Below are 14,489 nucleotides of genomic sequence, written 5' to 3'. Positions count from 1 at the left end.
CTTACCACCAACTCCCTCCTCCACTCCTTCCCCTACCCCAATATTCGTTCAAAAGACACAGGGTGAAGGAAAGGAAGACAAGAGAGAAACCAAGAAGGAAGAAGATTGTGGAGAAGAAAAGCCCCCAGTGTTCCAGGGAGGCCCCGAGGAGGCTGAAATCTTTCGTCCACCCTATGCCCCTCTGTACCCCCCGCTTGCCGGCGCTGGCAGCCCAGGACACGGACGTGTCAGCCCTGAGTCATGACCCGCAGCCGCAGACACAGGCGGACAGGGGGCCAGCCCAAGCCACCCACAGGTGGCAGGGAGTGACCCCACCACGCAGCGCTGTTGTCTCTGTGTTGTTTGTGATTCTGACAGTCTCTTCTGTGTCAAACCTGCATAACTTGTTCTGTTATCTTGTCCTGTGTTTGTTGGCACCGTCAGTTTATAAATTAATAGATTGCTTATGGCATATTTAGTTCCTTTATGTGTTTTGCATATGGTCTGTGTGTGTCTAACCTCCTCTCCCAGTGGGAGAAATTCCTCCTAGGCATGGGGACTGAATTGAGAATGTGGCAAACAGAAGACCTCCAGGAGTGACTCCTTCTCTTTCTCTTTATGTCCCCAGTGGAATTTTCCTCCCTTCCTTTTCTTAGCAACGTTGCTTCTCCAGATTTGTCAAACTGCCTTTACTTTTGCCACATTTGTATGTTTGTCTCGGTTTATGTCAAATGCTCCAAGTTGTCTGAATGATGTGGTTAATAGGACTTTGATGTAAAAGAGAAGGTGAAATTAAAAGCAAAAGGGCCTAGGACAAGATTGAGTACTGAGGAGACTAGGTCTGGTGGTGAATTAGGAAAGAAAGTAAAAGTAGATCCAATCAGAAACTAGAAAAGATTGTGTTGCAAAAAAGGAAAAATTGCCTGTATTGGTACAGAACTAGTCTGGACTGTTCTTCTCTGTTTTCTGTATCTCCTGACTGTGACAGACCAATGGGACAGAATCCCTTAGCCCCCTGGATTTATGTTTAGCTCATTGGAAAAGTGTACAGGTGACAGCTCACAATCAGAGTGTGAGTGTCCGCAAAAAGAACTCTGGGAGACCCCCACCCAGCCTTCTTAAGCAGAAAATTATTTGGTGTGCTAAAATGTTTTGCTAAAACTATCAAGCCCTGGAAAATGAGGCTGGAGAATGCTAAAATCATTTATTAAAGGTTTTATTTTAAATTCCGGTTTTTGCAAGAGTAAGATTGGCAAAAATACCTCCTTCCCCTAAAAATTGTATGGCCGGTATTTATTTTGCATGCTTTTAAGTTTTAAAACAAATATTTGTGTATGAGTATGTATGTATGTATGTGCACATGCACGTGTATGTATGTGTATGAATGTGACTGGGTGATGCAAAAATGGGTGAGTTTAAGCTTAATCTTCAGGAAGCCATCAAGTTTGGGCATTACCAAATGTTTTAAAAGATTAGTGCATTGTTTTATAAAAAAATAAACAGGAACTAGAATTAAAAAAGGATTTCTGAGGGTTCTTTAATTTGCAGTAAAAAAAAAAAGTGGGTATCTTAATGAATTAAGATGATTTCACTGTAATCAAGTTACCCTATTTAGCAAAGGGCATTGGGAACTTGAAATTTATTTTCCTTCACTGCTAAATATCAGAAATTTGGATATAAAGGTTTGTCACTGCTAAAAAAAAAAAAAAAACAAAAACAAACAAACAAAAAAAAACCTGCTTTGTGTAGCCATTCCACATGATAGGAAACCTTGTGGTAAAAAATGAATGATTTGACTGGAATTTCTAAAACTGCCCCTTGAGAGGTACTAAGAATAGGAAAAGCTTTTTAAATGGTGAAAAAGTTTATTTATCTGGTGTGATTCAATTCCTGTGCTATTTTTCCAATTTGGATGTATTGAAAAAGTAAAGATGCTTGTTGGGGATTCATCTGGACCTTAATGGGGGAAGGGCGAGGAGAGCGCTCCCGAGACCCCCACCCTTCCCCCAGCCCTGGGGCAGTGTGGAAGTGAGCCACACCTATCTCCTTCTGGGTCCGGAACCAGAAGGGGTAGCTTTGAGATCATCCCCCACCTTGCACCAGTGAGCATGTGTGCTCCCCTTTTCTCGTGCTTTGCCCAGAGGGCAGTACTATGGGAAGTGACGTTAGCCCATGAGGGAGGTCCTTGGGAGCTGCTCTTGGATGGACAAGCTCGCCAGCCTATCGCCAGCTCATGCTCAATCCTCATCATCACTACTATATTACTGTGAGTCCCTCCCGATTAAATTGGATTGCTCTCCGGAGCGTCTCCGAGATCTGTCTGCGACTGGCTTCCTTGGTGGGTAAGGAGGGAGGAAAAGGGGATCTTGTTCGGCCACTTGCACCTTAGGCTAGCCCATGTCCCTCGCTCCACCTTGGCCACCTGCTGGTCAGGTGCCCAAGGGAGAGGGTGAAAAGGGGAGCACTGGTAAGGGAGTAAGCTTAGCATCCCCGCACCAGGGGAGGTAAATCTAGCCCAGCAATTGGCGGCCCAAACGTGGGGCTCGAACCTGCGGGAGGGAGTCCGATAGCCCTAAGGGAACTGGAATAGAGTCTCCGGGACAAGTGGTTCTCCCATCAGGTCAGCAAAGACGATGGGACAGATTCAGAGTAGGTGGAATAATTTCAGTGGGAGGAGCTCCCAGAGTTTATTCCCAGCTAGACCAGCTAGCCAACTTGATAATCAATGGCAGGGATACTTCCCTGAGACATTATGGGTGAGATCCCAATGTGCTAACCATTCCCTACCGGCTGTCAGATTTTGAATGGGTCAGAAGGAATAATGCACAGGTGTCCAGTGCCCTGGAGGGTTTTATGGGAAAGGTAGATTGCCATTATGGCACCTCAAGGTGGGTGACCTCATTTTCCAGGCTACAATGGACCCCACCTGTACTTTTCTGTACCAGGCCTCTTGTCAAGGCTGCCAATGTTTTTACAGATGGGGGAAGAGTGGGGTCTGCCGTGGTGGTATGCTCCACCTCCCCTCCTGCCGATGGGAAAGGAAACACCCATTACTTTGAGGCAGTTACTGGATCTGCACAGTTTAAGGAACTGTACGCAGCCGCCCTGGCACTGACCCATGTCAAACAGCCAATGAACTTGTTTTCTGATAGCCTGTATGTGGTTAATTTGCTACCCAACCTGGTATTCTCATACATTAAATTAGATGAAAACCCAGTCACCCCTCTGATGATCCAAGTCAGGTCTCTGTTAAAAGAGAGGGCTGAGCCTATATTTTTACAGCACCTTCGTGGACACCAAGGATTGCCTGGGGACCTGGCACAAGGTAATCATATGGCAGACCAGCTGGCCACTAATGGGACCATTATAGCTATGGCCATTGTACAACCTCAAAACCTTGAAATGGCCCAAGGACTCCATGAGCGTACTGACTTAAACTGGAGAGGGTTACATCAGAGATTTCCTTCAATTCCTATAAAAGACTTTAAAAAGATTATTAGGACTTGCTAGTCATGTATGCCCTTTCTGCAAGTCCCTCCTCTGCAACCTCCTGGGGTTAACCCCAGAGGCCTAAAGCCTAATGTTATCTGGCAGACTGATGTAACCCACTACGCTCCTTTTGGAAGGCTAAAATATATATTTATGTCCATAGATAACCGTTCTTATGCCGGCTGGGCCACAGCCCATTCAGGGGAAAGAGCACGGCATGCTGAGAGCCACTTTCTACAATGTTTTGCTATCCTAGGGCTCCCATTACAGGTAAAGACAGATAATGGACCTTGTTTCATCAGCAAGCCTTTACAGGCCTTTTTCCAAAAGTGGAATATTAAACACACCACTGGAATAACATACAACCCAAAGGGTCAGACCATAATTGAGAGTCATAATAAGACCCTGAAGGATCAATTATTAAAACAAAAAGGGGGGGAAGCCCCCATGACCAGCTAAGGACAGCGATGTTTACACTGAATATTTTATTTTTTTAAGTTATTTTTTTTCAAATGTTTATTATCAAACTGATGTACAGAAAGGTTACAGTTTCATACGTTAGGCACTGGATACATTTCTTGTACAGTTTGTTACCTTGTCCCTCATACCCCCCTCCCTCTACACTGAATATTTTAAACTTCTTTAAGGACCAACCTCTGTCGGCTTTCCAGAGACATTGGTCAAGCCAAACACCCTACTTAAAGGTGGAAGTCCGTTGGAAGGACCCCCTTACAGGTGCATGGCGAGGCCCAGACCCAGTCATCAGTGCGGGAAGAAGCTTCACATGCGTTTCCCAACTGGGGAACCAAATCCAATCTGGATACCAGCTAGAGACTTAAAATATTGTTCATCTGAATGACCACCCAAGGGCACCTCCCCTTGAGGGATGTCTCTCCTTGTTTTCTCTTCAGGAAAACAAAGACCGTGGTGGATTTTTCCATGGAGAAACGGGAAAGCCTGCCTGTACCAGCGATGGACCCAATGTTGGCCCTGTTTCTTCCCTGGTCCTTGCCTGGCGCCTTTTGGCGTAATGTTTGCTGTGGCAGCGTGGCCCACAGCATTGCACAAGAACTAAAGGGAAATTTTGCACACTGTTGTTCCTTCCTTTGCCTTCCCTTTGCTGCTTATCTTAGGGGCCCCCATTGGAGGGAAATAGGAGTTAAAGGATTTGGGCAACTTAATGTTTTATGATAAATGTTTACAATAAGTAAGGCATTGGTACCTTGCTGCAATGTTTTCTATAAAGTGTGTACTTACTTCAATTGTTAAGTTACCAGCACCCTGGCTCCCAAATCGCCAGGACCTGAATCTGCCTCTACCTCACCATCGAGGGAAGGGAGAGCCATCTGCACTACCTTGAGTGACACCGAAATGGACCAGGACTCCTCTATCTCCTATGGACTGAGCCAGATAAGAGACCCTCCATTGCATTGTGCCTGTGTTATAATTGCTCATGTGTTACAGTTGCTCATGTTGCATTTGCCCTGTGTTACGATTGCTTATGCTCATGTCTGCTTGATGCTTCCATTTGCATTATGTTTGCATTGCTCTGTACTAGACAAATTGGTCTCTTATATTGTGAACAAAAAGCCAGAGCTGTCCAGATAACAAGTGGCCTTTGGCCTTTTGCCATTTAGGAACCCCATGAGGTTGGTCACACTCCCATTAGGATCTGCTGCTCACTGAGGTCTGCTGGCATGAGAAAAAATTAACAGGGCTTTCTTTCAAGTGCCAATCCCACTCTCCCCGAGTCCTCTCATCGGGCTGGCCGGCCCGGCAGGCAGGTTGGCCTGAAGTGCTAGTGCGTTAGCCGAAGAGAGGTAAGATCCCCCATGGGGAGGGGGCAACCTAAGACATGGCGTGCCCTCCAGTAAGGTGCCGCCTGCTGTTCAAAATTTAAAAAAATAAAAGGGGCAGATGTTGGGGAGTCATCTTTACCTTAAGGGGGGAAGGGCGAGGAGAGCGCTCCCGAGACCCCCACCCTTCCCCCAGCCCTGGGGCAGTGTGGAAGTGAGCCACACCTATCTCCTTCTGGGTCCGGAACCAGAAGGGGTAGCTTTGAGATCATCCCCCACCTTGCGCCAGTGAGCACGTGTGCTCCCCTTTTCACGTGCTTTGCCCAGAGGGCGGTACTATGGGAAGTGACGTTAGCCCATGAGGGAGGTCCTTGGGAGCTGCTCTTGGATGGACAAGCTCGCCAGCCTATCGCCAGCTCATGCTCAATCCTCATCATCACTACTATATTACTGTGAGTCCCTCCCGATTAAATTGGATTGCTCTCTAAAGCGTCTCCAAGATCTGTCTGCGCCTGGCTTCCTTGGTGGGTAAGGAGGGAGGAAAAGGGGATCTTGTTCTGCCACTTGCACCTTAGGCTAGCCCGTGTCCCTCGCTCCACCTTGCCACCTGCTGGTCAGGTGCCCAAGGGAGAGGGTGAAAAGGAAAGCACTAATAAAGGAGTAAGCTTAGCATCCCCGCACCAGGGGAGGTAAATCTAGCCCGAATGAGACTGCTGAGACTGGATTTCTTGTGTTTGTAATTCTGGTGAACACTGTTAAAAGTACTTTTGTTACAATTGTTTTGGGTATCAGTTTAATGATTCAGGTACTGAATTTTATGTGTATACCATGATGTAATACTAAGACTCCTATCTTTTTTTTTTTTTTTTTTAATTTATTTTTTATTTTTTTTTTATTATCAATTGAACATAAATTTTTTTTTTTTACAAGGTGCTGTGCAAAGAGGGTGCAGTTACATAGTAGGGCATTGTGTACATTTCTTGTGATATCTTACAACCTGTTTTCCCATCCCTTGTCTAGGTCAGGTAGACCCATATGCAGTATACAATGTATCAAGCACATATACAGTGTTCACAGACTTGGTCTCTACTGTCTCTCCATCTCCCTTTGTTAACAGTCATATATCAGGGAGATCATGCCCCTTTGTTTTCTGTGTTCTAGGCTTGTCTCACTCAACATTATTTGTTCGAGTTCTGACCATTTCCCTGCAAATAACAATATTTCACCATTCCTAATCGCTATGTAGTATTCCATTGTGTATAAGTACCATATTTTTTGGATCCATTCATCTGTGGAGGGGCATCTGGGTTGTTTCCAAATTTTGGCTATTGTGAATTGTGCTGCGATAAACATGGAAGTACAAATGTCCTTTTGATATCTTGGGTTTTGCTGTTTAGGATAGATGCCTAGGAGTGGTATGGCTGGGTCATAGGGTAGGTCTATATTGAGCTTTTTGAGAAACCTCCATACTGTTCTCCAAAGTGGCTGTACTAATTTGCACTCCCACCAACAATGGAGAAGGGTTCCTCTTTCCCCACAGCCCCTCCAGCATTTGTTGTTTCCTGAGTTCAGAGTATAGGCCATTCTAACTGGGGTGAGGTGGTATCTCAGGGTTGTTTTTATTTGCATTTCCTTTACTAGCAGGGATGTTGAGCATTTCCTCATGTGTTTCTTTGCCATTTTTATATCTTCTCTTGTGAAGTCTCTCTTTAGCTCTTTTGCCCATTTCCTAATAGGTTTATTGGGCTTGGAGGGGCTTAGTTTTTTGAGTTCTCTGTAGATGACAGATATCAGGCCTTTGTCTGTTGCTGTGCTGGTAAATATCCTTTCCCATATCGTTGGCTGTCTTTCTATTTTGGTGGCTATGACCTTAGCTGTGCAGAAACTTTTTAATTTGTAGTAGTCCCATTTGTTGAGTCTTTCCCCTATTTGTTGTGCGCCTGGGACTCTATTCAGGAAGTTCCTTCCTGTGCCTATAAGTTCTAGTGTAAGACTCCTATCTTAAGTTACATGTAATCAGGCAAGTATTTTAAAGGATGGATATTAAACTAATAGGGATAGAAGTAAACTCTCATTAACTCTCTGTATGTAGGAAGAAATGGCAAAATCGGCTAACGTTTCTCACTAATTTATTGGAAAGCTGAGTGGATAGTATTTCTAATTTTGTAATTGTAATTCTTGCATTAAGGAAAAATTGTCATTTGAGTTCAAAGGTCTTCATGCGGTAACTGGGACTGAAGAAAACAAAAAGGCTCTTTTGAAACAGGCAGCCCAGAGGCAAAGGGCGGTACCTGGTTTCAGAATGCCTGTAAGCTTCAGAGTTTTTCCAATGCAGATAAAAGCTAAAGTGTTAGTGTTAAAGCAGAGGTTGGTAAAAAGGTTTTGGAAATCAAGAATACATTTCTAGATAAGAAACTTGGAAGTAAAATTGTCCTAAATGATTATTGCAAATTGAGAAAAGGAAAATTATGGCTATCAAAATGTTTAATTGCCATTCCAGTTTGTTTGTAAGTTTTTTGTAACAATTTCCAGCAGGCCGACAGAGAAGGACAGGTGATTCCTACAAGTTTTTCAAGATGTAACATTGGCCCTTAATAAGTTCCAGGTAAGAGCATGCTTAAAAACTACTTCTGTGTGGACCACCTTGTTGCTTTTAATTGGAGTAATGTGGCCTCTTGTAAGACTCATTGACCTGAAATCTGCGGTTCGAACCCAGCCCAGGCAGAAAAAGGTATCTGCGAGGGTCTTGGTCTCTAATCAGCCAACAAAGTGTTGGAACAGAGTCCTGCTTTGAGGCTCAAAGTGTTAGGGTGCTAGTCTTGAGCTGGAGAGCTGAGGGACAGCACTCAAGCCCTGAGTCCAAGTCCAGTGACGGACCAAGAGAAATGCCAAAGGTGCATTTACACCAGCATGGAAAAGTCACTCCAGGGACAAAAGTGATGGAGCATCCAGAGGCAGTATGCCACTGCTTGGATGGCAGAGATGGTGTCAGATCCTAGAGTCATTCTTGTTTGGCCTTTCAAAAGTTAATCAGAGCCAGGAGGTCCTAGAAGAATAGTTTGTAAGCATGCCTTTTATTGCCCATGTCTATCTACTTTGTAACTGGACAGGAACTTGCCAGTCATCTGTGATAGTGGGTAGTAGAGCTAAGTTTGTTAAATGGGGGATAGTTTAAAAATCCCCACCCCCTGCATCTGCTCAAAGCCCTAACTGGCAGTGAATTTTGAGCTGGTACATCTGTTCAGGAAAGAAAGCTTATAGACCTGAGATTGTGTCCTTATTGAGATCTGTTAAAGGCCTGCAAAGGTAATGTAGGCATTTTTTTTAGGTCATCAGAAATCAGTTCCCCAGCCAGTCAGGAAAAAGCTTTCACAAACTAGAGTGTTAAAAGACTACACTGCTGAAGCCCAAAAAGAAGTCTGTGTAGTTGAAAGTTAAATGTTAAATGTAATTTCCAGTTTGGAGTAAAGTTCCTAGTAACATCTAGTTCTGACACCCCTTGGTAAAGTAGGCTAAGGATCTATAGGTTCCTGGGTAGGTAAGGTCAATAATGCCCCTGAGTCAGCCTGAAGAAGTTACAAAAGATGGATGATCTTCGCCCATCAGCCTCCCTCTAGGACCAAGGGACCAGAGTTGTTTTCGGGAAGATGAGGCAGGATAAACTAGAGGCATGGAAAACAGAGGTAACAAGTGTATAGAGACTGCATTTGTGAGAAATGGTTACAGGCCAAGCCTTCTATGTCGGCTTAAAAAATAATAATCTTAGCCTTATTGGAAATATTTGATTACCCAAAGTTAATGCCCTGGACGAAGACTACTGTGGTGGAACATGGGATGTCTCCAAGCACCCAACTCAGCCGCTTCACCTTCGCCTCAAGAAAAGAAAGTTAGACTGAATATGGTTATTGTTATAATTATTTTCTTTTTGCCTTCTTTTCTTGCTACCCTGGCTAATGTTGATGCTAACCCTCACCAGCCTTTCCAAATATCTTGGCAGCTCACTCCAAAGTGGGGTGACCACCTTATTTTGGCAACTAAGGAAGCCCCCCTTAGGAACCTAGTGGCCAGACTTAGTAGTAGACTTATGTGACCTGGCCTCAGGCAACTAGGATGTGCCAGATCACTCGGACCCGAACCTGAATAAGTGATTTCCCGAGAGTGATGAGCAGGAGTCCTGTAAAGTCCCATGCAAACGAGAAGGCATTGGTAGTTTGGGGCTTGCTCAGGAATACGGATGTAGCTACTCAGCCCTTAGAGCACAGCTGAGAAGTTTACCGTTCTATGTATGTTATTCTGTTACATTTGGACCCTACATTCTAAATAAATTGGTACAATTCATGAAAGACAGATTAAACACTATACAGCTAATGGTACAGTGAAGTAGGTACACACCTCTCCCAGACAAAGAGTTGCTGGAGTTTAGTTTGGGATATGAAGCACAGGATTGTGCTTTATGTCCATAAATCAAGGGGGAAATGTAGAGTTGAAGTAAACCCCATTTTTGAGGCAGTACCCGTTTGGTTGACTGTTTAAACTATGAGTAACCCAGGCCACCAGTTATCCCCGATAGCAGAACAAGCTTATTAGGGCCCAGCCGGTCAGGAAACTCCCTGTTTAACTCTAACCGCCTGGGAGTGCTTAACTCTAACCGCCCCCCAATGTCTCTAGCCCTGAGCCAATCAGATTTGTACCCGTATCCTAATCTTGCTTGAACACCTGATTGCTGTAACTTTGTGGTTTTTTGCCCTGTGAAATTTCAGCTTGGGGCCTTCCTCCTAACCTCCGCTGCATCGGAGTGTAGGACGAGGCCTGAGCTGCAGCCCTCCTGAATAAAGCCTTGCTTTTGCATTTCAGAACATCTGGCTCTTGGTGGTCTTCTTCTTGGTCGTCTCGTGACTTGGGCATAACAGAACAGATTTCAAAAGTACATTCACACAGCGGAACCCAATCTTTCCTTTGTGCCAGTATTAGAACTTGAATTCAGGGGCTGGGTGCTATTGCTTAGTTTTTTCACTCAAGGTTAGTCCAGCTCCTCCACTTGAGCCACAGTTCCACTTCTGGCTTTTTCTGCTTAACTGGAGATAAGAGACTCATGGACTTTCTGCGCTGGCCGGGTTGGAACTATGATCCTCAGATCTCAGCCTCCTGAGTAGCTAGGATGACAGGTGTGAGCTACTGTCACCCAGCTGAATTCAATCTTACCTGAACTGAAAGACAGCCGGTAGATTGTATGAGGTACAGTCAAATCATAAAAAGTTAAAGAACCGATAAAAATAATTAGGTGGGCTAGAAATCAGAGCAGTGACCCTCCCAGGCCATTAGAGACATGCTTAAAACAACTGGTACAAATATCATTTGACACTTCATAGTGCCCAGGCCCTGAGTTTAAGCCACACAACCAACAAATAAATAAAAGATAATAGTAGACAGTAAAAGCATCTTCCGGTATGGCGGCTGGACCGATGTGCTTCCGGCACTCACTTGTGGTGTCATCGCCAGACGACCACGGAAAGCCGGAGGGGTTTCTGAACAACGACCATGCTTAGCCACCTTCTGGAGCTGTGCAAGGAAGAGGAGACCGTGCTCCACCTAAAGGCCGCCCTTCACGACCAGCTAAACCGCCTCAAGATGTTAATCCATGTCGACAACGAAGTATCGATCAACCAGACTGCACTGGAGCTGAGCACAAGGAGCCACGTGGTGGATGAGGAGGTGGAAGAGGAGGAGGAAGAATCTGATTCCTAAAGGGGAATGAAAGCCAGGGTCAGTTAAACAAATTAAATATGTATATCTCAGGCATTTTCTCTTTTCAAAGAAGTCATCTTGCCATGGCACTGTGACCAGACTGAAAGTGTGGAGCTGTACAGATAGGTGAATCAATAACTCAAGCTTCAGAGCACTGTAACAAAAGTTAGTGACAGAAATTGTAAAATACATGTTTTAACACTGAAAAAAAGATAATAGTAATAGTAATAAAAACAACAACAAAGATAAAGCATTAAAGACATAATCCTATAAAGAAAGAACCCAGGAAAGAGTTTGAAGGCTAAATTATTTGACAAAACCTATACCTACAGCATAATTTGGTTTCTGAATATGTGAAAGTTATTTAAAATATCTAAAGTGAAGATTAAGTGTCAAGTATTTAATGTGTACTGCACTGTGGGTTTTTTTATATGGCACTATAATTTGAACAAGGGACCTCATGCTCATGTTCTATGACAGGAGCCACTCTACTTTTTCTGCTTTATCCAGTTTTCTTAAACAATCTACATGTTTTTACCAGGGTTAGCCTTATACTATGGTCCTCCTACCTATGTGTCTTGTGAAGCTGGGACTACAGGCATGAACTGGCGTGTTCAACCCTATAAAAGTTTTCTAAACCAAAATTTAAACCTCAATGGTAAAATTTAATGGACTAAAGAAATTAATTTGGGGGCTGGGAATGTGTCTTAATGGTAGAATGCTTGCCTAGCATGCCTAAAGCCCTGGGTTCGATTCCTTAGAACCACATACACAGAAAAAGCCAGAAGTGGTGCTGTGGGTCACGTTGTAGTGCTAGCCTTGAGCAAAAGAAGCTCAGGGACAGAGTACAGGCCCTGAGTTCAAGCCTCAGGACTGACAAAAAAAAAACGAAATTATTTTGGATTTACCAAAGATGCTCTTGAAGGTAATTCAGCCAAGGCTAGAATTTAAGGGTCTCCTAAAAAGCCCCTGTAGGCAGTTGAGCAGCAAATCTCACCCCTTGTACAAGAAGTGAAGCATGTGGTCAACAATTCTGTGCCTCTGCGGACTTCTCTGTGGGTGGGGAACCATGAAGTATTTTTTGTTGCCAGGCCTGAGGCTTGAACTAGGGGCCTAGCCACTGTCCTGTAGGGAGCCAACAGCGAAGTTCATCGTGACTTCTGTCTATGCTCTCAAGGACGTGCAAGGACATGGCTTACTTGAAGGATAGCACTAACCCGGAGATGTTTTATTACGTCCACAAGAGTCTGTTTTATATAAACCATTCAACCTTATCTAGTTTTACTGCCTCTTGTCATTTACCAACTTCAGGGCCTTCCTGTTTTCTTAAACCTTAGTGAATCCTATGCTATTCCCAGGTTCCTAAACTGTATATAAGCTGGAAGTTAAGAATAAGTGGGGTTGCAGTCTTGAGCCATAGTCTTGAGCTGCAGACCTCCCCAACCCCATCTTTTGTCTATTGTCTTTTGTCTCTTCTCTTGTATCTTTCTTTTTCTTTAATCCTTGCCCCATCAATCAGGATTCCCTTTCGTTGCCGGCTGGCTCCGGCACTGTACCAGAGCTTTTCTTATTCAAGGTTAGCACTATACCTCCTTGTGTGTGTATGTGTGTGTGTGTGTGTATCTGTGTGCACGCGCACATGCGTGCACTTCATTGGAGAAAAAAGTCTTAAAATCTTTCCTGCCCAGGCTGGCTTCAAACCATGATCCTCAGATCTCAGCCTCCTGAGTAACAAACATTATAGGCATGAGCCACCAGCATTCAGCATCAAGGTGATTTTAAAAATAATAACCCTGATTCTCTATGTCTTCCATTTAAACCGCTTCCTGTTTTTTAGACCCAATCTTCCATAATATCGCATCTCATATAGCATCTTTTATTTTGGCTTTCCTTCCACAATAGGCTTGAGGTCAATGTTTTGCTGATTCCAACAAAAGTGAACATTTCCAACTTTGTCTCAGTTGTAGTGTCACTTGACACAGCAGAAGTGTTCTGTTTCCCACTCCATTTCAGAAAAAAAAATAAGGGTGAAAGGCAGCAAGATTCACTGTCACTGCTGTTCCTTAGTTTAGGCATGTTCAGGAGGCCACAACTTGTTGGGTACTGCATGATGAGAACCAACAACTCTAGCAGGCAATGGGGTTAGGCCGGCGGGAGCGGTGAGGGAAGCCTGTAATCACAGCACTAGGAAAAAAGAGGCAAGAGAATCCCAAACATCAAGGCCAGCCTAGGCTACATCTACTCTAACACTGCCAACCCAAAAGGTTGGACTTAAAACTCCAGGAGCTGTTTTCATAGCAATATAAATTTATGTTAAGTGAATCATCATGATGATAATACCCATTTTAAGCCAGATACTGTGGCTCACACCTCTAATAGTAGCAACTTCAGGAGGCTGAGATCTGAGGATTAGGATTTGAAAGCAACCCAGACAAGAAAGTTACCTCCAGTGAACCACCAAAAAAAAAAAAAAAGAAAAAAAAAGTCAAAAATGGAGCTATGGCTCCAGTGGCAAAGCACTAGCCTTGAGTAAGAAAGTTCAAAGAGGCCAGGCACTGGTGGCTCAGGTCTGTACTTCTAGCCCAGGAGGCTGAGATCTGAGGAGAGTGGCTTAAAGCCAGCCCCAGCAAGAAAGTCAGTGAAACCTTTATCTCTAATGAGCCACCAGAAAACCAGACCAGACACTGTGTGGCTCAAGTGGTAGAGCACTAACCTAGAGCAAAAGAGCTCAGGGACAGTGCCTAGGCCCTGGGTTCAAACTCCAGGACACAAACACACAAAGTAAATTTTGAACAACAAGCAAAGAATGTCCATTATGGGATACACAAGACATGTATGAGTAGATGATGGTACAGATCTATGTGCTTCTCACTGTCTACTCATAATCCACCATCATGTACTGTGAAGACTCAGGCAAGTCAGTGCCAGACAGGCTGGAAGTGTTCACACACAGTGGCAAAACTACAGTGATGCACTGTTGAGACCAGATGTGATGAGGGGACCAGCTGACTTTGATGACCTCAATGACCTTGGCCCTGATGATTGATCCTGATGCAGTCGACTTCCTTGTCAAAGCAGGAGGTGACTCCAACCCAGCCTCTGTCCACACATCCGCTACTGCCAGTCCTTGCAAAACCCAAATGTCAAGTGAGCCCACAGAATATGACAGAACACAAAAATGACCCAAATCTAGGTCTGATCTCCCCATAGAAGCAAAAAAGCATTCAGTTCATATGTAAGAAAAGCATCTTTTCTCTCCAAGAAGTTGCTTCCTTTCTCTGACTCTTGAGAGAATTGTTTTTTTTTTCTTAAGGGTTCCCGCTTTGGCCAGGTGGCTCAGCCCTTGTTGAATTACATTTTAGTTACATACCTACTTTTCCTAATCACTTGAATGCAGACACCCTGTGAGACACTCCTTGAATTTTAGTTGCATCCTGTTCATTAAGTCACATCCTTTTGGAGATTGTGAGCCTGAGCTCA

At 44.2% G+C, this 14,489-nt stretch overlaps 1 protein-coding gene across 1 annotated transcript; it reads left to right on the top strand.

Moving 5' to 3' along the window:
- The first annotated feature begins 10,802 nt into the window (after positions 1-10,802).
- LOC125340316 (snRNA-activating protein complex subunit 5-like) lies at positions 10,803-11,187 on the top strand. Its single transcript, XM_048331783.1, has one exon. The coding sequence runs from the start codon at positions 10,803-10,805 to the stop codon at positions 11,007-11,009; it is 207 nt and encodes a 68-aa protein (XP_048187740.1). The 3' UTR covers positions 11,010-11,187.
- The last annotated feature ends 3,302 nt before the right edge of the window (positions 11,188-14,489 follow it).

This window comes from Perognathus longimembris, chromosome 23 (assembly GCF_023159225.1).
Source record: "Perognathus longimembris pacificus isolate PPM17 chromosome 23, ASM2315922v1, whole genome shotgun sequence".
Classification (NCBI taxonomy): domain Eukaryota; kingdom Metazoa; phylum Chordata; class Mammalia; order Rodentia; family Heteromyidae; genus Perognathus; species Perognathus longimembris.
The sequence above is the reverse complement of the archived record's forward strand: the minus strand, read 5'-3'. Positions and strand labels throughout refer to the sequence as shown.